At 33.2% G+C, this 24,283-nt stretch overlaps 2 protein-coding genes across 6 annotated transcripts in view; one reads left to right on the forward strand and one right to left on the reverse strand.

Annotated features, from left to right (window-relative positions):
- The first annotated feature begins 248 nt into the window (after positions 1 to 248).
- On the forward strand, positions 249 to 17,628 carry LOC111506371 (protein FMC1 homolog). Of its 4 annotated transcripts, none has more exons than XM_074173067.1 (3): positions 251 to 470; positions 525 to 661; positions 16,981 to 17,628. In XM_074173067.1, the coding sequence occupies exons 1-3, from the start codon at positions 325 to 327 to the stop codon at positions 16,983 to 16,985; spliced, it is 288 nt and encodes a 95-aa protein (XP_074029168.1). In that variant the 5' UTR covers positions 251 to 324; the 3' UTR covers positions 16,986 to 17,628. The 4 variants fall into 4 exon arrangements, with proteins under 4 accessions (XP_023017189.1, XP_074029168.1, XP_023017190.2 ...); XM_023161422.2 differs by lacking the exon at positions 16,981 to 17,628 and adding an exon at positions 1,123 to 1,292 and having other exon boundaries at positions 255 to 470; XM_023161421.2 differs by lacking the exon at positions 16,981 to 17,628 and having other exon boundaries at positions 249 to 470; positions 525 to 1,358.
- LOC111506372 (short/branched chain specific acyl-CoA dehydrogenase, mitochondrial) overlaps positions 4,286 to 24,283 on the reverse strand; it is a 34,897-nt gene continuing 14,899 nt past the window's right edge. For both annotated transcript variants that reach the window (XM_074173065.1, XM_023161423.2), the window contains exons 4-8: positions 21,514 to 21,614; positions 16,508 to 16,714; positions 15,907 to 16,077; positions 11,292 to 11,600; positions 4,286 to 5,627 (exon numbers count right to left, since the gene is read on the reverse strand). In XM_074173065.1, coding sequence (XP_074029166.1) covers positions 5,313 to 5,627; positions 11,292 to 11,600; positions 15,907 to 16,077; positions 16,508 to 16,714; positions 21,514 to 21,614 — 1,103 coding nt within the window. In that variant the 3' untranslated portion in view covers positions 4,286 to 5,312. The remainder of the gene's footprint in view (positions 5,628 to 11,291; positions 11,601 to 15,906; positions 16,078 to 16,507; positions 16,715 to 21,513; positions 21,615 to 24,283) is intronic.

The following is a 24,283-nucleotide window of genomic DNA, read 5'->3' on the forward strand; positions in this document are numbered from 1 at the left end:
AATAAAAAATGCGAACAATGTAAAGATTGGGATGACAAAAAATATCAATTTCAAAATACCAAAAGTTGAAAATTCTTTTTGACAATGACAGATAATAATTAATTTGACTGACTCAGCGGGGACTCGAACAATTCAGAATAGCGCCATCTTGGGAAAACCTCGTAAGTGTTGTTAAAAGCAACAGGTGGTTCTTCAAAAAGTTCAAAACAAAATCTAAGCGTTACCAACACCAGGGTTTCTAGGAATCTTAGTCATGTCATATTTATGTTAGTGTTGTGTTGCCTTTTGAATAAAAAAGGGATACATACCATTTAGTGAGTATAAATGGATGTTGATGTTGACGGCTTCCTGAAAGTTTCATATAAAAGCAGAAATTCTAAAAATAGAACTGGACGGATCACTCAGACTAAATGTGATATCAAGACGAATACTTCATTAAGTTTATCATTGGACAAGGAATATTTCCTCAAGTAGATTGTATTTATTATATTATTTATGAAAATGTTAACAATGACTGTTTTTAGGAAAATCTGTGAAGCTAAGTCAGAAGTATTATCATCGGATCTTTTCAAATCTGTATGTACATCTTTGAAAGAGGGACTTTTCATTTTGAATGATTCAGCAATAGCCGAGATAGTTTGTCTTGGCCTAGGTAGAATTGGTGAGTGTGTTACATCAAGGTATCAATTTGCTTTCATACTTTGTTTGAAAACACTTTTTGATGTAACTATTTCTGCATATGATCCGATATTTACAAAAAATGATATTGAATTATTGGGTTATTTCAATGTCACAGTGTTGAAAGAAAACTTGGAGGGTAAACATAAGACCCTTGGTGAAAATAAAGTGTTGTTTTTTCTACCTCACTGTCCTAAACAATTGACTAATAATTTGCTTTGGGTTAATTGGAGCCATAACTTGAGTTCTTGCATAATTATCGCTAACAGTTTCAATAAAATTGTTGGTAATTGCTCTAGAAGGACTCTAGAGCAAAGTGCTGGGTATATTTCTAAAATCCTACCTTATGTATTAGAGTATCCCATTATCAATAATTTCAAATACCACGATATATTCAATGATCTTGCCATTCATGTATTTCCAAAACTGAATGTTGTTTCTCAGGATTTATGGAAAATAAACTCTGAACCAAAGTATATCGAGGATATAGAATTTATTACAAAGAACGACAGCAAATCTCCAGTTTAAATTTGTTTTCACAAAATTTTGAAGCAATGGCAGGAAAAATAAATGTGCTCAGGCAGATAATTTCCGAACTACGTAAAAGCTTACCTGAATGCAGTTTGAAAAACAACTTGGCACTTCAGTACATATTGGAACAATTTCAAAAATACAAAACTACAGATCAACAACTATGTAAGGCTAGAGAAGAAATGGAATTTGTAGCAAAAACCTATTTGTGTTATTTGAAAAGCTCCCGATTAGAAGAACAAATTCATAATGAATATCACGGGAAAGGAGAAAGAAGTGTTGATGAAACTGCAAAGATGGTAGGATTTAAACTTCCCCATGATCCTAAATGAAAATTTCATCTTAGTTCTAAAAGTGTTAGTACTACAAACTTACTTGTAACATAGTTTTATTGATTATATTTTGAGAAAAATGAATTTATTTGTTTCCTATTACTGCCCATTGACCGTCCAATTGTTCCTATTATTCCTTTTTTCTCAATTAGGACAAATCTTGTGTCTATATATGACGCTACCATTGCAGGTATAATTTGAAAATTATTAATCAAATTGTCCATGAATTTGAGTTGAAAAACAGGTATGTGATTCACGTTTTTTGTGGTCTTCCCATATGTACCACTAATAAGAAGAATAACTAGTACCACTAATGAGATCATGACAGATTGAAATAGTTCCTTAGTATAGGATTGTGGTTGCAATGCTTTGGGGGGTGTTTTTATGGAGATCACAAGCACTCATGTGGTGTCTGTGCAAAAGTAGTGATTTACGCTATATTCCACTAGCTGTAAAGTATATTCATTTGGAATTCCTTAGGAAGTTTATTTCACAAGAACACCACTTTCTAGAATATTTCTCACAAAGTGTAGTTCGAGGTATTTCCTTTTTAAGATTTCATTGAGTCTCAGACTCTACTCCTGACAAAACGTGTATATTTCAGTTTGATCTTCTTGAAAATGATCACTTGATGATCGAAGCAAGTGTACAAATGTTAAAATAACGGTTTGGTGTTGGGGAAAAAACTCCGGTAATATTCATGACTACACCAAAGGTTCCAAACAGTGATTGACATGTATATTTTAGTATCAGGCGCATATAGAATACAACAATTTCAGTATGTCACAAACTACACCTTACGATTTGATTTTCACAAACTTTATTTTCAAAAAATATCTACACGTTTCGCTATCACAGTAGCTTTTTTGTATTACGAAAAAGCTATTGCGATAGCGAAACATGTTATAGATTTTTTTTTTAAAATAAAGTTCGTGAAGATCAAATCGTAAGGTTAGTTTATGAAATTACTATGGATCTTCATCAAGTAACGGCCGAATCAATCAGAAATTTCAATATTCTGAAAGCAATTTCTAACAAAGAAACAAGTTGAGTTTGGTTATTTTCACCTTCCACATGATAAATATGCTTCCAAAATATCAACTTTTATTCAAATACTAGGTATCACACGTTAAAAGGTAAGACCTTGTTAGTTGTTAATCGTAGATGGCATCAAAATCGGATGTTTTATGCATAAAAGAAAGAATTGCATGGGCTGCCTGGGCAAGAGATATTCATCATATTTGGGCGAGTCGCACATCGTTTGAAAGATCTTTGAATTCTCTAAACAATGGTGTACATTTTTTTAGTGATATCTACATTATTACTAGTAGTGAGTGCCGTAAAGTGTTGCTAAAGAAACAATGGTTTACACATCTGCAGAGAGGGTTGAGTTCAATGAACTGTACTATGGAAAAATAGACGTGCTGCGAGAGCCGCTGAACTGTTCAATCAACAACATGAAAACAATGTGTCGCGACAGCATGTTTTCGATTTAATTGCAAAATTTCGCGCAACTGGATCTGTTGCAAATAAAAAACGACAAATCGAACCACCAGTAACAAATGAGGCAATTCTGGGCCATGTTGAGCTTGACCATACTTTTAGCACAAGAAAGTTAGCATTTGTTTCCGGGGTGTCACGAACTATAGCATTCGGCGTATTTTAAAAACCCACAAAATGCATCCTTACAAGATTAAATTAACGCAAGAACTGAATGAAGACGATTTCGATCGACGCTTGCAATTTTGTGAATTGGTTAGTGAACGAGCAGTGGAAAATCAACATTTTGTTTTCAACATTTGCTTCAGTGATGAATGTTCTTTTTTTCTAAATGGCACAGTTATTCGCCATAATTGTCGCTATTGGGCTGATTCAAATCCTCACATTTTTCATGAAGTGCACAAAAATCCAATGTCCACAAAAATTAAATGTATGAGCTTGAATTTTTAGGGACCGTATTGTTGGCCTATTGTTTTTAGAAGGCAATTTAACCGGACAAATGTTATCTGGAGCTTCTGGAAGATACTATTAATCCCCTTCTCACTGATATTATTGAAAATGACCACAATTATCGAGAGGATCTGTTAATATTTCAACAAGATGGGGCTCCTCCGCACTATGCTCTGCCTGTTAGGCAGTATTTAGATCAGACTTTTCCGGATCACTGGATTGGGAGGCAGAGCACTATCGAATGGCCACCACGATCACCAGAACTTTCTGCTTGAAAAGCAGAATTTACTGTACTCCTCCTGCATCACTCGAAGATTTACGGAAACGAATCACAAATGAATGTCGCCAAATCACTCCAGAAATGCTCCACAATGTTCGAGAACGTTTCCAGCAGAATTTCTATTATTGCATGGAAGCTGGAGGTGCCCATTTTGAGCATATGCTAACATGAGAATAAAGTAAGTAACTTCAACTCTAAATTTAATATGGTTCGTCCAAATTAAAAAAAAATGTACACTGTTGTTTAGAGAATTCCAAGATCTTTCAAACGATGTGTGACTCGCCCCCAGTTCCCTATTAAAATTCCAAGGGTTGTTCACCACTCTGCTCCGGGGTTGAAGTGACGACGCTGTAAATGGGGAAAAACTGTCCCCCTTCCAATAAAAATCGACCTGTCTAAGCGTTTTTTCGGAATTGCAAGATTAGTACCCAAAATCTCGATGTCAAATTTTCGATGGCCCACCCTGTATATTTCACAATGAATTTGGAACAATTTCCCTGCAAATGAAACGAAGTTCAAATCGAAGTGCTTTATTATAAGTATGATCAACATATAACTATCCATGATATTAATTAAAAAATTTTTACAAACGTTTTCGTGTTTGTTTGAAGGTGGTTGACAATGTTTCGTGGTATATTTCATGAGTTCAGACTTCCATTGTCTAATATAATATAAATTGATTTGAAATCCCTGAAAAAAAAATTAGAAGATTAACCGAAAATAATTTTATTAAACAAAAAACTGAAATTACAAAGAAATAACATACAAGCAACAACCAAACAAATTTATCTGTTTGTTAATAATATATTTAATTTTTAATTTTTCAGCTTTTGTCAACATTTAATTTTTTTTTTTTGGTTGTTGCTTATATGTTATTTCTTTGTTATTTCAGTTTTTTGTTCAATAAAATTTATATTATATTAGACAACGGAAGTCCGAACTGATGAAACATTTTCGTTTCTCTAACACTGTAGCTTCATTTTTAATGAAGAAGCTACAGTGTTAGCGAAACACGTTTAGAAATAAAAATGTTGGGAAAATGGTTATCATTATCATGGATAGTGTTATAAATTTTCATCAAGTAAAGGGTCAGTCCGTTCATAAGTAACATATAAGGTTCAATTGAGCATATTTAAAGTTGATATTATTTTAAAAGAATAATCTTGAGAAGTATTCTTCGAAGAAATTTCTCAACTCTCGTTTCTCGTCATATAAAAAATATAAACTTCCATATATAAAAATAAGGGAACCTTTTTTATTACTTCAGTGTACGATGAACACCTGAAAATTTTCAAACGTTTCGATGGCAGTGAGAAAAACAACATTCAAGTATGGACATTTTGTTGTTATTCTATTACATTATGAACGGTCTGGGGTATTTACTAACTTTTACAGGTTCTTTATAACTATTACTCATATTGTTTCCAAAAGTACTTTGGTATTATTTTTGTTGTACTAAAAGGTATAAAAAACTTACAATAACTGCCATTCAGGACATTAATTTTAAAAAGGACAGATTCGTTTTTCATTCATATTATTTACTATGATTTATATTCTTTTTCTATATATTTTGCTATTGTATTCATCTGAACGTTATATGTTCCTTCATAAATACTGCCAATTTTAGCATCTCTATAAAATTTCTCCTGAATGAATGCTTTCGTAAAACCGACACCTCCCAACCAGTCTATGCATTTAATACACGTGTTTTGGGCAACTTCAGCTGCATAATATTTCGCCATTGCGGCTTCTTTGGTGAAAGGTGCTCCTGCCTCGACGAGTCGAGCTGCATTGTATGTTAAAAGTCTGGCACATTCTATTTCGGTTGCTATTCTAGATATTTGGTGTTGCATGGACTGGAAAACAAAAAATAACCATCAACTTTTTGAATTTGAATCAAAAACAAAATGAAAACATAGTGATAGGTAATATATATATCAAAATGAAGATAACTTTGACCAATAACAAAAGTAAATCTTAGTTCTATCTTTTGGTGTATGACTAAAGTTTTCCACTTCATTTTTATAACACTGAACTCTATTATTAAACTCCTGTCAGGTAAGGTTCAATAATTTATTCATAGTCATTTAAGATTCGATCACAATTTTTGCTTCTCCGATCAACACAGTAAGTAAATATAATTAAATTCACACAAAACGAAATATCTTATTTCTAATTATGCAACTTGAACTTTTAGTTACAAAAATTACAATATTTAGAATATAATTCAGCTTTTCTTCATTACTTATTCCTAAAAACTATTAACTGAATTCACAGGATTATAAAAAGCTATGCTTTGCATATTTTTTACATAAATTTTATAAAAAATGATAAAAAAAACACATATTATAAAATTACCAATTGCAATTTGTTGCATTACTTGAATACTGGGTCATCAGCAAAATATTGATATTTCAAATATTTCCCGCTTCACTTGTGCCAACTATAGAAGAAACCTCATTCCTGGAAAAAGTTATATTGAGTTGACAAAAATCACAGTTTGTAGTCTATAATCTTGAAATTTCTGTTTGAGTTTGAATCTCCGAAAATCGCTGTAGTCTCGATAGTATTTAGCGACGAAAATTCTTAAAACATTTTTCATATTAGCTGTACACACAAAAGAGTATATCAGAAATTTCGTTGCGTCATTCAAAAAGACACCTTGTTGAGATTTGGCACTGTTTTTTTTGGTGTTTGTTCTGATTTGCCATTTAGTAGTCTGTTTTGGGTTAGGTGGAAGAACAGATGTCAGTCTGTATCTTCCAGTGCCGATTGCCATACTGAATCTCGCCCATTAACTTCTTTTTTTGTTGACATATATGAATATAACTGTAAATTAATAAAAGACCTTTATTATTATTATTATATCAAATAACTCGGATACAATCTGAGAAAACAAAATCCGAGCTGATACACCGTTATCAAATGGAACTTTTAGAACCAAACGTTTGGTTTGCTTTTGCGACAGACACATCGTCAGTGGTATATGCATTTATTGCGAGGACGAAGGTTATTTCTCGAAGTCATGGCAACAATTGACTGGCATCAGTCGTATTTATATCAGAATCATTTTATTCATCACAAAAGAATACACATTGTGTGGTGAAAACTACAGAATATGTAACTTATCGGACTAGTCAAAAAAAAAAAATTGTATATAAAGTAGATTGACTAAAATTGATAAAATATAGACAATACAATATCTAGTGTTATATATATATATATAAAATAAAAAATAGGGACGGACAAAGGGATTATAAAGTGGGAATATGGTACAACTGCATAAAAAAGAGTATAATAAGAATGTACAATTATAACAATTACAAAACGAATTTAGTTGAGGTTTGTACAATTATAATTTTAAAATATAATCAGGAGCCCAGAAACTCTTCTACGCTATAGAAAGCTTTATCGCTGAGATATGTTGATATTCTAGTCCTAACTGCTGACTTGCTACCGTGGATGGTGGAGATGATGGTGGAACAAGCATTGGACAGTTTCTAACCATTATCAACTCCATTCATCCTCGCACCCAGTTTACCATGGAAAATAAAATGAAGGAAGGATGCCATTTTCTGATGTTTTGGTCAACAGAAAAACTGACGGAAAAGTAGGTCACACAGCTTATTGCAAACCTACTCATACTGATCACAGTATCTAAGTACTATCCAGAAGAAGAAATACTCCAACTTCGTTCACGATTCAGCCGCCAGTGGTAGGCACAGTCTTTACATGAACAAAGTCACAGATCACACTCAAAAAATGCTTAAACCAAGCCAACTAAGCTACACTATTAGATAAGCCAAGGACGAAAAAGAGTCTCAGAAATCCGCCGGTGTTTACTGGACTCCTTGTTCTTGTGTCTCAGTTCACATCGGAACAACCAAACGCAGCATCAACACCAGGATACAAGAATTCACTGTCGTCTTATGCAACCTAAGAAATCCGCAACTGCAAAACATGTTCCAGCAGAAACAGACCACGTAATAAAATACGTAGAAACTGCTATCATGTCGAGTTCATCGTATTAACACACACGACTTCAACCAAAAGTGGTATGCAGTACTCAAGAAGACCAGAAATGGACTGGTAGAATACAACTCCAATCGACATCTCACCAGCAGCATACCTGTCAACAACTCATACCAATCAGTACAAGCAATTGCCTGAACACTACACTCAAACCACCATCACTAACATCAAATTATAAATACAAGAGAACGAAGAGTTGGCCAGTCAGTCATTACTGAGACTTTCCAGTCAACGCATATACCACTAATGATGTCTATTGCACTAGCAGGTAAAACGTTTGCTATTACAAGTTCTTTATGACCACGGCTCATCAGCCCCGATTTTGTTTTCTTTTATTGTTCTTATAAAACTCCGTCAGTTTTAGTCCAAGTTCAATAGCGAAATAACCCAGTGACATATTTGTGATGGTAAAGTTTTCAGTGTAGAGTAGGGTATATTCTCTTGTACATATAACAAAAAGCATAAATAGTAAATAGTCAAAATGAGGTTAAATATCTGTATGTACGATCCTCAATCGTTCATTACGAAATTTTTCGCGATACCAAGAGTAGAGAAGTGGTCGATAACTATTCAAGGAAATAGTGGACCAAACCGACTAGTAATGAATATGTCATCTCTGTACTTTTCTATAAAATTTTCCTTCACCATCGCACGGCGGATATTTTATTTGGCTTCTCAGTTCGCGCAAAGTCAACTGATTCTGTCCTCCAAATGCTAAAAAATAATTGAGAAATGGGACTTAATACCCTCGTCTATCTTTCATCCAGGTGTACCTCCAAATGATCGTTTTGGCAGATAGAATGTGGGATAACAGTTGCAATCATATCGAGCATCTGCTGTAACCATATCAACATTTTTCACTCAACTTAAAAACTGAAAACAATTTTTGTTTGAGCAATAAACAATCCAAATATTCTACAAACTTATTTGGTAAAATTTTCACACCATATCAAAAGAACATACTTAGATTGTCCGAGTTAGAATATTTTGAGGAATTTCCCAAGAGCATTATAGAGTCCCATTAAGCCTTAAATTCTCTCTAACCCTCCATATTTTGAACACAACTGACAGCTCCGGGTTGATTGGAATATTCAGTGTGGCAAAACAGTGGCATTCACTGAAATTTGTTTTGGGAATACTGTCTATTGGGTACCTTAACGCGTTTTATCTGTACATTATACTGCAATACAATATCAATTTGAATAAACTATTCCATTGATGTTTCAAAAAAAATGTTTTACATCTTAGGAGACTGGGTACCAATTTCATGAAATATTGAAAAATTTATCAAACAATTTCCACGGTCAGCATAAATAAATGCTAAAAAAGGGGTATATGGAGGATCCACTTGGAAACCAAAATTATTATTTGATTCTGAGACCTCCTGTTATCATAATCCTATCAAAGTAAACATGTATTGAGTAGTTTAGTGTTAGCTTACATCATATCTCCAATCATAGTTATGTACTCTATAGATAGATGTGTAGATCACGCAAAGAAGTAACTTTCAGACACAAAATGGAAGAAAAAGCATTCCTGAAACAGCTACTTCCATATAAACATTGAATTACATGAAGAAAAATTCTTTTGAAATAAACACTTTTATATGAACACCGAAATATACAAAACACAATTTTCTATCCTCAGTTTGTATTCCAAACATTCGTTATGGAATTGAATCAAATATTCACAGGATTCTTACACAAAATACTAAATGAAAGGTTAAAATTTCACTTACATGGCACACTGTCCTCCTCATTGGTAGACATCGATGTTTCGCCATAAGACACTTGCCTTAGGGCTCTTCAGTATCATTCTGGATAACATGAGCAAAAACATACAATTCATTCATATTCATAATGTTATCTCTGGATAACTGGTACTGAAGAGCCCTAAGGCAAGTGTCTTAAGGCAAAACATTGATGTCTACCAGTGGGGATGACAGTGTTTCAAGTAGGCAAAATTTTTTCCTTTCATTTAGTATATTGTGTAGGAATCCTGTAAATATCTGATTCAATTCCATAATGCATATTTGGAATACAAACGGAGTAGAGAAAAGTTTTTTGTATAATTCAGTGTTCATTAAAAAGTATTTGTTTCGAAAGAATTTTTTTTTGCTTAATTCAATGTTTATATGAAAGTAGCTATTTCAGGAGGGCTTTTTCTTCCAGTTTGTGTCCGAAAGTTACTTCTTTGCATGATCTACACATCTATGTATAGAGTTAGGTACTTCTTTAAAAATTTATTGTTTCCTTCCTTTGTTTGGAAGATTCCAACTTTTTTTGTAGCAAGATGGAGTAGTAGAAAGCCAAAAACTTCCTTTCCCAAAAATTAATCACACCTAAAAATATAACCCTTTCAATTTAAACAAATTCTACTTTTTCTTTGTGATTTGGCTGTTGTTAAATTTTCTCTGGGGATTTTTTAAGTAGACGTTTCAATTCATTCGACAAATTCCTAATGGTTTGTGTATGCTTTTTGGCATTTTATTAGTAGTCAAACCTTCCACCAATAAATTCACTATAATCTTCTCTTTCGATACTACATTCTTTCTTGGTTTGAAAATTACGTACATAAAATAATCAAAATATATACTGAGCCTACTTAATGAATGCTAATTATATAAGTGGTCCACTTATGTCTACAAAATTGGGAAAATACAGATTCATTCTATGATAAAAAACAATTTCTGTGGCTGAGCATTGTGAAGTCAGATGATTAACGACTGTGATTGGCTGGTAAACGCATTGCTAACAACGCCCCATTAGAATCTACTTGACATGTTGGAAATACAAATTTAGTTTTAAATATTCATTCATTGAAAGTTTTCAATTACCAAATTTCAATTTTAATTTTCTTGTGAGGTCAAAAGGTGCAAATTTGGTATATCATTCCTTAGATATTGGGGGTGTTTTATCATGATTTGCATGTTTTTTGCCTTTTTAACCAAGAAAATACACAGATTTTCAACAATTTTTTTTGTGAATGGGTTTTCCAAGAATAAAAAGACATGCAATTTAATACAAGGTTGGAAAGACCAAATGATGCATTTTTGACAATTTTGCATAGGCAGTTATACATAATTGTTAATTTTTGGCGTTTATTTCTCCCTATGTCACAGTGACATGCAAATTTTTATAGTGCGCTTTTGTCTAAGCAAACAAGTAAATCCGAAGTTACAGATTGTTTGTAATCAAGGTCAATTTCAATGCTTCATTGACTATTGCCATAGCCGATCAAATTCAATGAAACTTTTTCTTCTAGTGGCAATTAAAAACACACTATAGAAAAAGTGAATATTTAGTAGGCTTAAGTTATTCTCAATGATACTTCTAAGGCATCTGGTTGGTTAACGTGAGTAATTAGCTCTAATTATTGAATCACCGCTATTTGAATGCAGTATCTGTCACTGCTGAGAAGATAGGTCTTTACAATGTATAGTCATTGAATTTTTTAGGTGCGTTTTTAATATGATTATATGAAAGTACCTGGAAAGAAAATATAGGTTTTCCAAACTGCTGTCTCTCAAGAGTATACGGTATCGTAGCATCAAAACATCCTTGAGCCAGTCCTATCATTTGAGCGCCGATGCCTATTCTTCCCTCATTAAGAAAACCTGCAGCTATTTTGTAACCTTGTCCTAATTCTCCTAGGATAGAAGATTGAGGCACTCGTACATTATCAAAGTTCACTGCGCACGTTCCAGAGGCACACATTCCTAATTTTTTTTCTGGTTTTCCTATGCTCAGTCCAGGGGTGTCTCGATCCACTATGAAACAGGTGATCCCTTTGTAACCCTGAAATTAATGAGTGAATTCATGTCACAAACAAATCAAAATTATTGTTTGGTCGACTGTTCTAGTTTGGCCTCTGGGTTTCAGTTATGCTGTAGCATAATAAGAGTAAAACTTCAATCTCTTAATTGAAAATTGATTATGAATAATTACTACACGGAGTATACAAACAAGGAATCTATGAAGTTGTTCGAATTTACTACTGACTATTCCTGGAATACTGACCGATCATAAGAAAGGCCTCCAGTTTGAGGAGCTGACAAAACACTCGTAATATTAACTCAGATTTGTTCGCCCTATATCACAGATACCTGTGCCTGTACAACTAAATGTCGAATAAAACAAAAGACTACACGGACTGCAAACTGACAAAGAGCAAATTTTTATACAAAACGAAAACTGTTGATATCATCTCAGAGTTATCTACCTTTGTGTTGAAAGATAAGCATGCTATTGAATCTGTCGTCCCTCCAAGAAAAACCAAAATGGGCAACTTGGACATCGCATATGAAATTTTCTTGACTCAATAGTACCAAGTATTGTGACTAATTTTATACAAGTTCAGGGAGTTAGATATACAACGGTCATTGAATGAGTATAATTAAATTTTCTGAAAAATAGTAAGAGTACTGAAAATATCTCAGACTACTAGAAACTGGACTCATACTAGAAACTACACAATTTTTAAACAGTCAATAAATCAGGTTATTAAAATATACCAGATGGAAAGTAACAAGCATTGAAATCAAATCAAATTATACTTTATTGTCCGAAGATTTGCATCTTATTGACAAAGTCCAAAAAATACAATGTTAATATAAAAAAAGTACTATAAAAGTATAAATGTATATACAAAAAAGTTCCACAAATGTATAAATGTAAATATAAAAAAGTTCTTAAAATGTATAGATAAAAGACCACCATGTATAAAGTGATAGTACAAAAAATAAATTGCTAATATATTGTTAAAAGTATTCACTAAAATACTCTTCCAAACTATAATAGGGTCTATCAACAAGTGGGTTCTTCACCGCCTTTTTGAAATGAATGTTGCTTAAATTAGCAGATCTCATTTCTAATGGTGAATGATTGAACAATTTACCACCATTATAGTATATGGAATCCTTGATTAAATTCGAAGTTGGGATGGGAAGTCTAAAGGTATAATTGTTATTGCGAGTAGCATAAGGAGTAGAAGCAAAGTTAAACTTCGATTTATGTTTATAAATAAGACAAACTGTCTCTAAGATGAAAAGTGCGATGACTGTTAACATTTTATTGGCAGTGAACAAATTCCTGCACGATTCTCTGGGTTTGACTTTACAGATACATCCTAGTGCCCTCTTCTGTAATATCAATACAGAAGAGAGGAGGGATGAGTTGCATGCTCCCCAAAAAGGTATTCCATAACGTAGTCGAGATTCAATAAGTGCATGGTAAACGGTCTTTGCGACATAGAAACCCAACTCATTTGAAACCACTCTAACTGCATAACATCCTAAGAAGATCTTACTCTTCAGTTGTTCAAGGTGTTCATCAAATTTCAGCCTATTATCAATGAATACATTGAGGAACTTTGTGTTTAATACAGCTGCCCTGGACAGATTGAAGCTTTTTTCGAATTTAAAGACTACAACGTAGCATGGTCCAATATTAATGATAACACTGTTATTAGAAATACGAAGAAATTCTTAGATACTTTCCTGTCCAAACTACTGCAAGAGGATGGGTCGTCGTTTAGTTAGTTTTACGTTTCAAATTATAAAAATATCTTTTCAAAATCGTCAGAGTTATCTAGATATTACAATGCCAATATACTTTACACGAATCTTAGCATAGATCAGAGTCTCTAATAAATTCATGCCAGTGCCATGCCAATAATTATCATCTGACTCCGAAAGAGTTTTGTACCATTTTTAAGAAAGAAAAATATGAGACAATTCATCACATTCTCTTTGAGTGCCCTATTTATACCTCAATAAAGCTTTTACACATTATATTTATTATGACAAATTCTATCAATGAACACGTGCATAAAATCATTAAATTGAGAGCATACGTTCTCAACGAATACAACTCAAAATACTCGGGCCACCACTAAGACACTCCCTTTTATTTGTATCTGTGCATGTACTTTTGTATGCTATTTTTACCTCATTATGTATCAAGAAATAAACTCTTGTTAGAGAACTGTGAAGTTTCAAGAAACAATAAATTATTCATTTGGCTATTCTATAGTTGTTACTGATAACGAAGGGTCGCCAATGAGACAAATTGCTCCAATTTGAAATGTGATGTGAAGCTCCCAAATCAATTTGGATGCTGACCCCTTAAATGAGGTATGTTCACGGGAATTTTAAATTTCACGGCTTAGGGGGATCTAATCATCATTCTTTTATGTTTATTTAGATGCCCATGAAACATGATAAAATTTTTAGCTGCCGCAAAGGTTAGACGTGTTTTCACGAGATCGGCGATTTTCGTTTGTTGAAAAAAATGGATCAAAGAATTTGTATCTAAGAGTTTACGAGTCGTATAAGCGTTTCCAAGATGACCATGCAGACGTTGAAAATGACGAACGCCCCAGCACATGAACAATCGTTATAAACGTGGAATAAGTGAAAGAAATGGTTATGAACGATTTCCGAATCACAATCCGAAAAATCGTTAATGATGTTGGCATATCGATTGGCTTATGTCATGAAATTTGGATATGAAAGACGTGGCAGCAAAATTTGTTTCAAAATTGTTGAATTTTTTACACAAACGGGGGCGAATGGAGTTTCTAAATGAAGTCAACGACGATTCTGACTCGCCAAAACCGAAAATGGCTCGACAAGGGCGGTCAAACTGTGTTCTTCAATTTTATGGTATAATAAATCATGGATTCTTGCCACAAGGTCTAATGGTCAATAATCAGTACTACCTACAATTTGTAATACAAGTTCAACGGCATTTATGAGAAAAAATCCGAAAAAACGTACGGATTTGTGAAAAAACAATTTATGACTTTAGCACCATGATAAAGCCAATTATTCACTCTTCAGTGCTTGTTCGTGATTTTTCTTGTAACTTTCAAGCAATTTAAGTGTACTTGTGATACACTGTTTGGAACCTTTGGTGTAGTAATGAATATTACTGGAATTTAATCCCAACACCACCTTTTTTTTTTCAACACCTCGACACGTGTTTCTATCACCAAGTTATTAAACTAAACATCTTCAAGAGGAAGATTAAACTAAACAGCTTAAAAATCCTCTTGAAGATCATCACTTGGTGATTGAAACACGTGTCGAGGTGTTAAAAATAAAGGTTTGGTGTTGGGATTAATCTCCAGTAATATGGTGTGTGTTTTCAGATAGAGATATCTTTGATGAAGGTGCTAGTGGGGGTAGGGGGAGAAGGTATATATCGTCTTGGCAACGCGTCTAAATGGATTGCAGGGCTGACTATGAAATTTCATTTCTCCCGGCTAAAAATGCAGAGTTGGCGCCTTCAAAATATACACTATAACAACGTCCATACTGCACCAGATTAGGTCTAAATTTATCTAATGGTCCTGAATTCAATCACATGATTTTTAATGGATTTACAATTTTAAACCCCATGTATGAGAGAATTATATCTGACTAAAATTTCTATCTGGGTATAACGGAAATATTCCTAAAAGTGTAGGTATGCACTGATTTTGTACTTCTGTAGATTTTTTGGATGATTTTCATAAAATGATCTCAGTTTATCACAACACAGCTCTTTGGCACCAAACTACTGATTACAGCTGACAAACGAAATTTAATCATTGACTATCTAGGAACGTTCTCCTTTACTGCAAATGAATTCAACAATGTTAGATGTTTGTTGTATACTTGTTCATGATATTTTAATCACTATCTAAACGTGTTTTAAAATCGCTTCTGATTCATTGCAATTGCACCATTTTGAAATCTGATCAGAATGTGGATTTTTGAAAGAATAAACATACGAGATTTTTGAGAAATTGGAAATGTATTGAAGATCTTTCTAAAGAATAATGTAAGGTTCCAACATCAAAAAGATAAGATTGTTTTAAATTTGAAGAGTACCTTAGTAAACAATTGATGTGATGTAACAGTGGTAGAGATAAGGGGTTATGACTTTCATTTCAAATGAGATAATAAGTGAAGTTTATATTTATAACAGTGGTAGAGATAAGGGGTTATGACTTTCATCTCAAATGAGATAATAAGTGAAGTTATATTCATAATTTTACATAAAAAATGAGGCATTTCGATTTGAATTAATGAACATTGTAAATAACTTAAATACTTACCATTGAAGGATTCGCATTTGCCATTACTAAAAAAATTCCTGCTATATCTGAACTGGAAATCCACATTTTTGAACCATTCAGAACATAGTCAGAACCATCTTTTTTAGCTGTTGTTTTCAAGGAGAATGCATCTGATCCCGAAGAAGCTTCCGATAAAGCAAAACTAGCCACCTGAAGGTAATAATAGTCGTTGAGTATAAAATTTGAAACCTAAACAGGCTGAATAGTTTTTCATGTAACCAATTGATTTTATTTGTGAAATCTCTGAAATGTATTGGTAAAATTTAGTTAACATTTTAGATACAAAATTTTGAATTTTTGTACATTTCAGTAAAATAAAAGCTGGCGCAACCCAAAAAGAAGCATTTTGCAATTTTTCAATTCCAGTATTCTGATGCGGATAGATAAATAAATAAAATAAATGAATGTTATTTTACATTCCTTGTAGATAGGAGTATTTCACTGGACAGATGAAAATAATGAACCATTTATCGCTTCATTATTCAAAGTATTTTTTCTGAAAATTCAAAAATCATTTATAAGGTCCATATTAGAATAACTACTTTCCTGATTACCATCTTACTATGAGCCGTCAACTTACTGTATCCGTTGCTAATCGTTTTAAGTATATTTCTTTCTGTTCTCTAGTTCCTAGTTTCATTATCACAGCATTTATGAGAGTATTTTGTATATCAACTGGTACTGACACGGCAGGATCGACTTTGGCTAATTCTTCAATCGTTACAATGGTGGTCATAAAATTGCATCCTGCTCCGCCGTACTCCGGATCTATTTCTATCCCAAATAACTGAAAAAAAAAAATACATATTGGATTTACTAGAGTTGATGCTCCAAGAACGGAATACGTATTATTCATTGTTCACATTTCAAAATACGGTTAGACATATGAATATCTGTATATAACCTGACCAAAGCATTTTGAATGAATTTTGAAGTCACTTCATATGATGTTATCTTTAGAAAAACTAACGAGTCTTTCTCTCACAAAGAACCAAAACATCTTACTACCGAGAGAGTTTAAGGACTAGTTTCATTGTTTCTGTTATTTTTCAGAATGATTGGAACCTTCAGGAGTACAAAATCTAAACTCCTGATGATGTCAATCATTCATACCCTTGAAACTCGAGAAACTTAATCGAAGTAGAGCAGTGGTCAATAATACCAAGAAACGAAATATCTAATTGAAGGTCTAGAAAAATATCAATTTCAAAAATTTTACGATTTTGATATGATTTTTCTGCAAGCATGTAAATGATATTTTATTTCATTGCAGACTCTGAATAGTATAAAAATATTCCGTTCGATCTCAGCACCAAATTAAAATCATCAACAGACTTTAATTAATGAATTACTCAAATACAACAATCAAATCCGTGGGCTCAGCTCTCTCGGAAATGTTCTAAGGGGTATAAATATTTTCTAGCATGAAAAACTCAACATTTTGAAATACATTTCTAAATTGTTGTCAACAAAACAATTTATTCAAATAGAATAAGTCATTCACAGAAGTACAGAAGTTTCATAAACCAGAGCCTTCAGATAAATATAAATCTAGAGGATTCGTATCGCGACTATGGGCTGGCCAATTCAGTGATTGGGAGAGGCGAGCGAGAACACTAAATGAGCTGGAAGTCCGTCGTGCATAAGCCACATATTGACAAATATGGGTACTTCTTTTCTTAAGATGGGTACTTCTATTAAGATGATCTCGCAAAAAATCCGTGTACGACTCATCTGTTAGTCTTGCTGGTCCATTTGATAGTCACCAATAGTAGTACTAATAAAATTGACAGTGACAATTGACTAATAAAATTTCTACATGGTTTTAACCAGTTTGAAACACTCTCAATCCCGCAATTGATTTTATTGTCGTCAATTCACATGATTTCATGAAGAAAGTTAAGGATGTGGAGTTGCGAGATGAATAGATTTTAATAACGTTTGATTTATCCTCGTTGTTTCCAAGTGTCCCTATACCTAAAACTATTGATTATTTGAGGGAGAAGTAATCGAAAACTACATGCAATTAACAAAAATCTGCATGGAACAGAATTGCTTCTGGTTCAACAACTGTTTCTTTAGACAGCATGAAGGCACGGCAACAGAAAACCCACTGTCCCCGTTCATAGCTAATATGTTTATGAGAAGATTTCAATTGGAAGCAATTGATGAGTTAGATTACTTTCCACTGACGTGGATCCAATATGTAGACGATGTTCAATATAGAATAATAAAAATACTTTTGTCTAGTTTCTACTGTGTTTATTTATTCGTTACGACCGGTTTCGGCTTATAAGACCATTTTCAAGTAACTACGACAAAGTTACTTGAAAATGGCCGAAACCGGCTTATAAGACCATTTTCAAGTAACTACGACAAAGTTACTTGAAAATGGCCGAAACCGGTCGTAACGAATAAATAAACACAGTAGAAACTAGACAAAAGTTATTTTCTTTATTCTATATTCAACATGAATTTCTACAAAATAAATAAGTCATCAATCGAACGATGTAGACGATATATTTTGCGATTTCTGATACAAAGGAATCAAAGGTAGATGATTTTATTTCAACTCTGAACAACAGAACCCTAAATATCAAGTAAACATATTGATTGAAAACAAGAGTTGCTACTTCTGGATGTCCTAGCAATTAGTAGTAACCAGGGTCTAGAATTTTATGTTTAAAGAAACAATAACAGTACGATTAAATATATTCCCGATAGCTCAGACCATTATCCACAACACAAAATGGATGGTCTAAACTTTTTTGTTCATAGGCTTGTATTTCCTATGAGTAATGAAAAATGAAAGGTACCATATCGAGAAACATGTCATAAGGGATACAGCTGAAATCAACAGGTATTCGTCAAATGCTGTAGACAAGTATGAACCAAGATACACTAACGGATTAGATCGTATTTTCAAAAAGTTGAACGAAGAAGTAGCCTTCAAAACGTCTTGCTAACTTGAACAAATGTTAGGTGACCCTAAAGATAAGATATTGGAAAATGAAAATTCGGGGATATATAAAATAAGCTGTGAGGACTGTTACAAAAAATACATACAACAAAAAGAATGTGCAGAGCTGTTTGATTTGCGACAGAGAAATTGAACATTTCATTTAGTATAAGGATGTAGTATGACCATCTCAAGGGAGATAATCAATTATCTACTGTCTTAGGATTTATGTTGGAATGTACTCGAAACTTTGAAGTCTACATTGTCTAAGAACTTAGACACCTAAAGGTCACATTCCATCTCAGGTATGAACAAACATTTTGTGTTTTTGTTGATACGACCTACTTGCTTGCAAGAAATTATGTTCAGACATGTATGCATTTTTAGGCCTCTATTTCCTGTTTGCCTCTGGACAATATTTCCAGTAATATGTTCATCATTTTCTGATAATACCCTTAAAATCTTCCCAACTTTAAGAAATGCAGTTGGCGTGTCTTTGCTTCTTGGACACCCAGATGCCTCACCCCTGTTGGAAAAGACATAACAGCGGATCATAAGCTTCATTTCTTAATCAAGGTAATCTTGTTCCTTATTATCGTTAATTTGAGTCTGAACGGGACGCATTGGCATCACAGGAGTAAAATTTCAAAACTGTCAGCGCTTCCGTGTTAACCGATGGTCATACAATCGGTATACAATTGTTCAAAGAGGAATATAATTCATCAGTTGAATAAGAAAACGAGGATATCATTGTGAGAAAATCCTTCATTCGTATTCATTTATTTTTTCTTGTAAATAAATCAACTTTTGTAGATTGATCCCTAAAATTAGAACTGACAATTCTAGTTACGGTATTTTTACCTCTTGTTAAAATAGTGACTATCCTTCGATATAATTATTTGACCTATGCTTTTTTCCCTAACTTTTATCAATTAACGATTTGCAAAATAATTTATTCCTTTTCTTCCTTCTTTATACCCACTCCCGTCTCCACTGTTTAAACGCTGGTAAGGCATTTGAGAAGGTAATACCAGTCGAAAGGGTAAAGGAGCCAGGCTCTAACCTGAACAAAACCAAGATGACTTTCCACGAGAAGGTAATAAAGTGGTGGAATGACGGCAACTTGTTAGTTCGATGAACAGAATTGAAACATCTGACGTAAAATGAATCTATGAAAACACTTTTTCCAGGATATCACTAAAAGTCGTCTCCTGATGATGCTAACTTGGTAGTTTTTTCGTTCGAAAAATAATAAATCCGTTCCGACCTGAAACAAAAAATGTCTTTGAACTCATCAGGGATCTTCCAACTTCTTTCAAAATTTTCTAGTTGAGCGGTTGGGGAGTCTATATACTTGGTAGTTGTGCATATTCATGAAAGTCTTCACAGACGTAATTCATCCGAATTATAGACGGCCCATTCTCAACACATGTAGGTTCCTCGAATAGACGATTTTGTCAAGGACTACTTTTTTTTTAAATCCACTCGAACTATGTAAGCACTAGCTTTTGTATTTCATCAAGAACATTTAATGGTCAATAGTACAACAGTCCAATCCACAGAAGAGTGGCCTACCCGATCTTATTGTTATTTTGGTTGCGTTTGTCGGAATTGGGCTATAACTAAACGGTTTCAAAGATGACGGTGTCATTTGACAAATAACATCCTTCTCTGTTAAGAAAAATGTGACTCTTGATTTCCCAGATTTGCTCCACTTGGAGCATTGTCATTTTCCTTAGCCGAGAGTGAATACTGCTCTTCCTCGACATGGTAAAATGGAATGTAGGTCAACTTGATAGTTAACAGTCATCTCCTGAGAAAAGGTGTCCTTGGATTCATTCATGTTGCTAATGTGTTTTTGGATCCGATAACCCTTTTCCAGATCATTTCTTCTAACTCTCCTATATCGAATGGGGGGCTTGCTAGAATCATCATGTCCAGAACCGTTTTTCACAGGAATCAAATCAACTGAGGAAGTCTGGACATTTCTTTCACTTGACAGGGCCCTGACAAATAAGGTCTTAACTCTGCCAAAGAGAACTAATTTAATACATCATGAAGCGTTTTTCAAACTATAATATTGTGACAACCTCGAAATTGAATTCCACTAATTCTTTCTAGATGTTGATTATGTGTTACACACGAGATAAATGATCAAAACAGCGAATGTAAACTTCAACTGCTGTAAACTTGACTGCCATCACATAATTAATTTCTTCTTGAAATTGTTAAGTGATGTTAGAAATACTTGATTCTCAAAACCCGTTCTCCCATCATATATTTTTTCAACAATCAACTCAATTTTTATGAGTCCGGATTTTCAGTTTATCCTTGCTCTAGGACTACTGAAAATTATATGTCAAACAAATTTTGAAGTAATCACCAGTATTTAAAAATGGTGGTTTAAAATATTCTTAAAATTTTGTAAACCACCACTTTGAACAAAAATGGTGTAAACTAAATCAATTTTTTTAATTTAGTGACAGGTGACAACTTGGTTATAAGACATAATAAAAAACATTTTAACAGACTAGAAGCCATGAGAAACCTACATTTATGGAAAAACCTACCATTATGGAAAAAATATTTTTTAAATAAGAAAAAAGATAAAAATAAGAGGTACTCACACCATTTTCAAAACACATTTTGATGACGGATTCCTTAATTTTTCCTTCGTTTTCCATTTCTCTTATGTGCGGTAGGATTTGTTCTTGTGCTAGTCGGGCAACTGCAAAACAGAAATAGAAACAGAGGTGAGTGAGTTTCTTGAATAGAGCGTAACTTTTTTGAACTGTTATAGGAAAAAGCTGTGAAAATATTTGAAAATGATTTCGAGTTATACTGGAATAAAAAGTAAGTGGATATACCTACAGTAAAGAAAAAAAACTTATGCTGACATCATACTCATTCATGAGCCATATAAATAGTCAATACCCTTTTTAATTTGAGTGATAATTCACCAATAAGTACTTCATAAAAAAACATTTACACCATGTTTTAAAATAAATCTTAAAGGTATCCTCGAATATTCGAGAATAAAATCAAAATCTAGATTTATATAATACTCGGAACAAGGAGTTAATCAACCGTCGAGATTACAGGAATTACTCAACCATCGAGATCCCCATGGTCATTCATAGTTTGGGTAGTTCCACTAAAAACATGTACTTCTAGAAAATGCAAATGACTTGTAATTTTTCTTTGAAAACTGGAAAATTTTGAAATCTCTCAACTTATTCACTCAAAAAGAATATCAATATTTCACTTTCCTCGATCTCGCAAGGTTACATTAGGTTAAAATCGAGGCGAGGGATATTCCACAAAGGGACTTCAGTATTGAGGCGCTACGAATTTGTTTGATCTTCGGTTATAGTATGAAGATAATAAGACTTTGGTTTGGAAAAGTAAAATCTTTGAGTGATAATTTTTTGGTAGGTACTCAGAACTGATGTTCTGAGTCTAGGGCACTCGACTTTCTTGAAAATTTATCAACTGTAACGTAAGGATTTTAGGAACAAAATTTATATGAAGTACTGGTGATACTTTGACCCCATCTATACATTCCCGAGAGAAACACGATTTTTATCGACCATATAGCAATAAACGAAACATAATTATTCAATTTTTAAGGAAATTTTATTATGAACAATATATATATATATATATATATATATATATATATATATATATATATATATATATATATATATATATATATATATATATATATATATATATATACAATTAAATTCTGTTACAACAACATTAATATGAAAAGTGCAATTAGAACAAGTGCTGATTATACCTTGCGATATTGAAGAGCCCTGTAATATATTTGAGCTATCTGTTTTGACAATTTCATTGGCATTAACATTTAATTCTTGAAGTGAAGAAGACGATGATGTAACGCTGGAGCTAGCTGTTGGGATTATTCTTTCAGCACTAGCCTTTTTATAAGAAATAGATTGATCGGTGTAACCCTCAGCTACTGTTGTAGACTTCCATCCTCCGTGATTCTAAATATCCGTTATATTTGCTCCTTATTCTGATAGCAAAGAAGCAGAAGACCTTCTGAAACAGTGACCTGTATATTCCTTTGATTCCGGGAGGTTCAGAAACTCAGCAATCGTAGAGGGCATTTTCCCAAAAGTGTTTACCAACTGGGTTGGCACTGCATTTATACTTTGAGTTTTTCAGAAAAAAACCGTTGATGATTGATAACAGAAGGGCGTAATGCAACGTATTTATTAAAATAGTCAATGTATTTTCAAATAATGCAAAAAGAACGACCTCTTTTCGTTTTTGTATTTGAAATTTGAACAATCAATGATTTATCTATTAATTTAATGTCTTCTATTAATAAATGACACATCTCTTCACGACAGCAGGCTCCATATATTCCGAAAATAGTAGCAACTTTTATCATCAAATATTTTTCATCTGGCGCCTCATTTATAAACCTCTGGACTTGTTCAAACGTAAGAGTTTTTGATGGCTATAACTTTAACTTTTCTGCTTCAAGAATGCTATTACCTTAAAATATTTGCTTGTATTAACACCATTTTTAATGAGCGCAATGGATTCTATCACTGAAAACAAGGCTCCACAAAGTTGACGACTTCCATATTTTTGAGGTCTCTTCTAGATAGGCTAAGAAGCAAACGGTTTCGCTGAAATTTCCTTGGACGTATTTAAGTCTAAACCAGCCAAGAAAATTAAAATATGCGATGTCATACTGCTGAGCCGATTTTTTGGTAACAATTCAACTGAAGCTCTTTTTGCAGCCTCTTCAATATCGTCAGGGACACACAATTGACTATCAAATTGCTTGATATTTTCCAAGATATCACAGAATTTCCACAAAGAACCACAAAACGATTCCTTCACACTGTTTTAAAATTAATACTCCCCTCAGTAATGAAGAAAAATCTCATGTTGTACATAGTATTCCATGTTCATCTTCCAATTCTTTTTTATTTAAACGGTTTTATTTAGCTTGCCCTGTTTGTTTGTTTGGGTCAAATTTAATAATTGAAGTTTGACCCCCTTCCTGTTGATAAATTGATCTGATATTTGGTACTCACATTTAGTTTTGATGACAATACAATTTAATAAATTCTGTATCATTGTAAATCGAAGATGGCTGCAGCTACAAAATGGCGGATTACATATTGTTTCACAACTACCTCAATATGACAGGGCTTGACTAGTAGAATAGTAGTACGCTTTGAAAAAGATGCACATTCAAGACGACCGCAGCTACAAAATGGTGGATTACATATTTTTTGACAACTACCTCAATATTGGTAGCAAATGACAGGGCTTGACTAGTAGAATAGTAGTACGCTTTGAAAAAGATGCACATTCAAGATGGCCGCAGCTACAAAATGGTGGATT

Source organism: Leptinotarsa decemlineata, unplaced genomic scaffold, assembly GCF_025532065.1.
Source record: "Leptinotarsa decemlineata unplaced genomic scaffold, Ldec_3_MD MMD2_tig00000199_RagTag_RagTag, whole genome shotgun sequence".
Classification (NCBI taxonomy): Eukaryota; Metazoa; Arthropoda; class Insecta; order Coleoptera; family Chrysomelidae; genus Leptinotarsa; species Leptinotarsa decemlineata.

What these genes read in the sequence shown, in the direction of transcription:
- LOC111506371 (XM_023161421.2), top strand. Translation starts at nt 325, where the DNA reads ATGGATGTTGATGTTGACGGCTTCCTGAAAGTTTCATATAAAAGCAGA. An exon ending in GACAAGGAATATTTCCTCAA is followed by an intron (nt 471 to 524) that starts GTAGATTGTATT and finishes GACTGTTTTTAG; the next exon opens with GAAAATCTGTGAAGCTAAGT.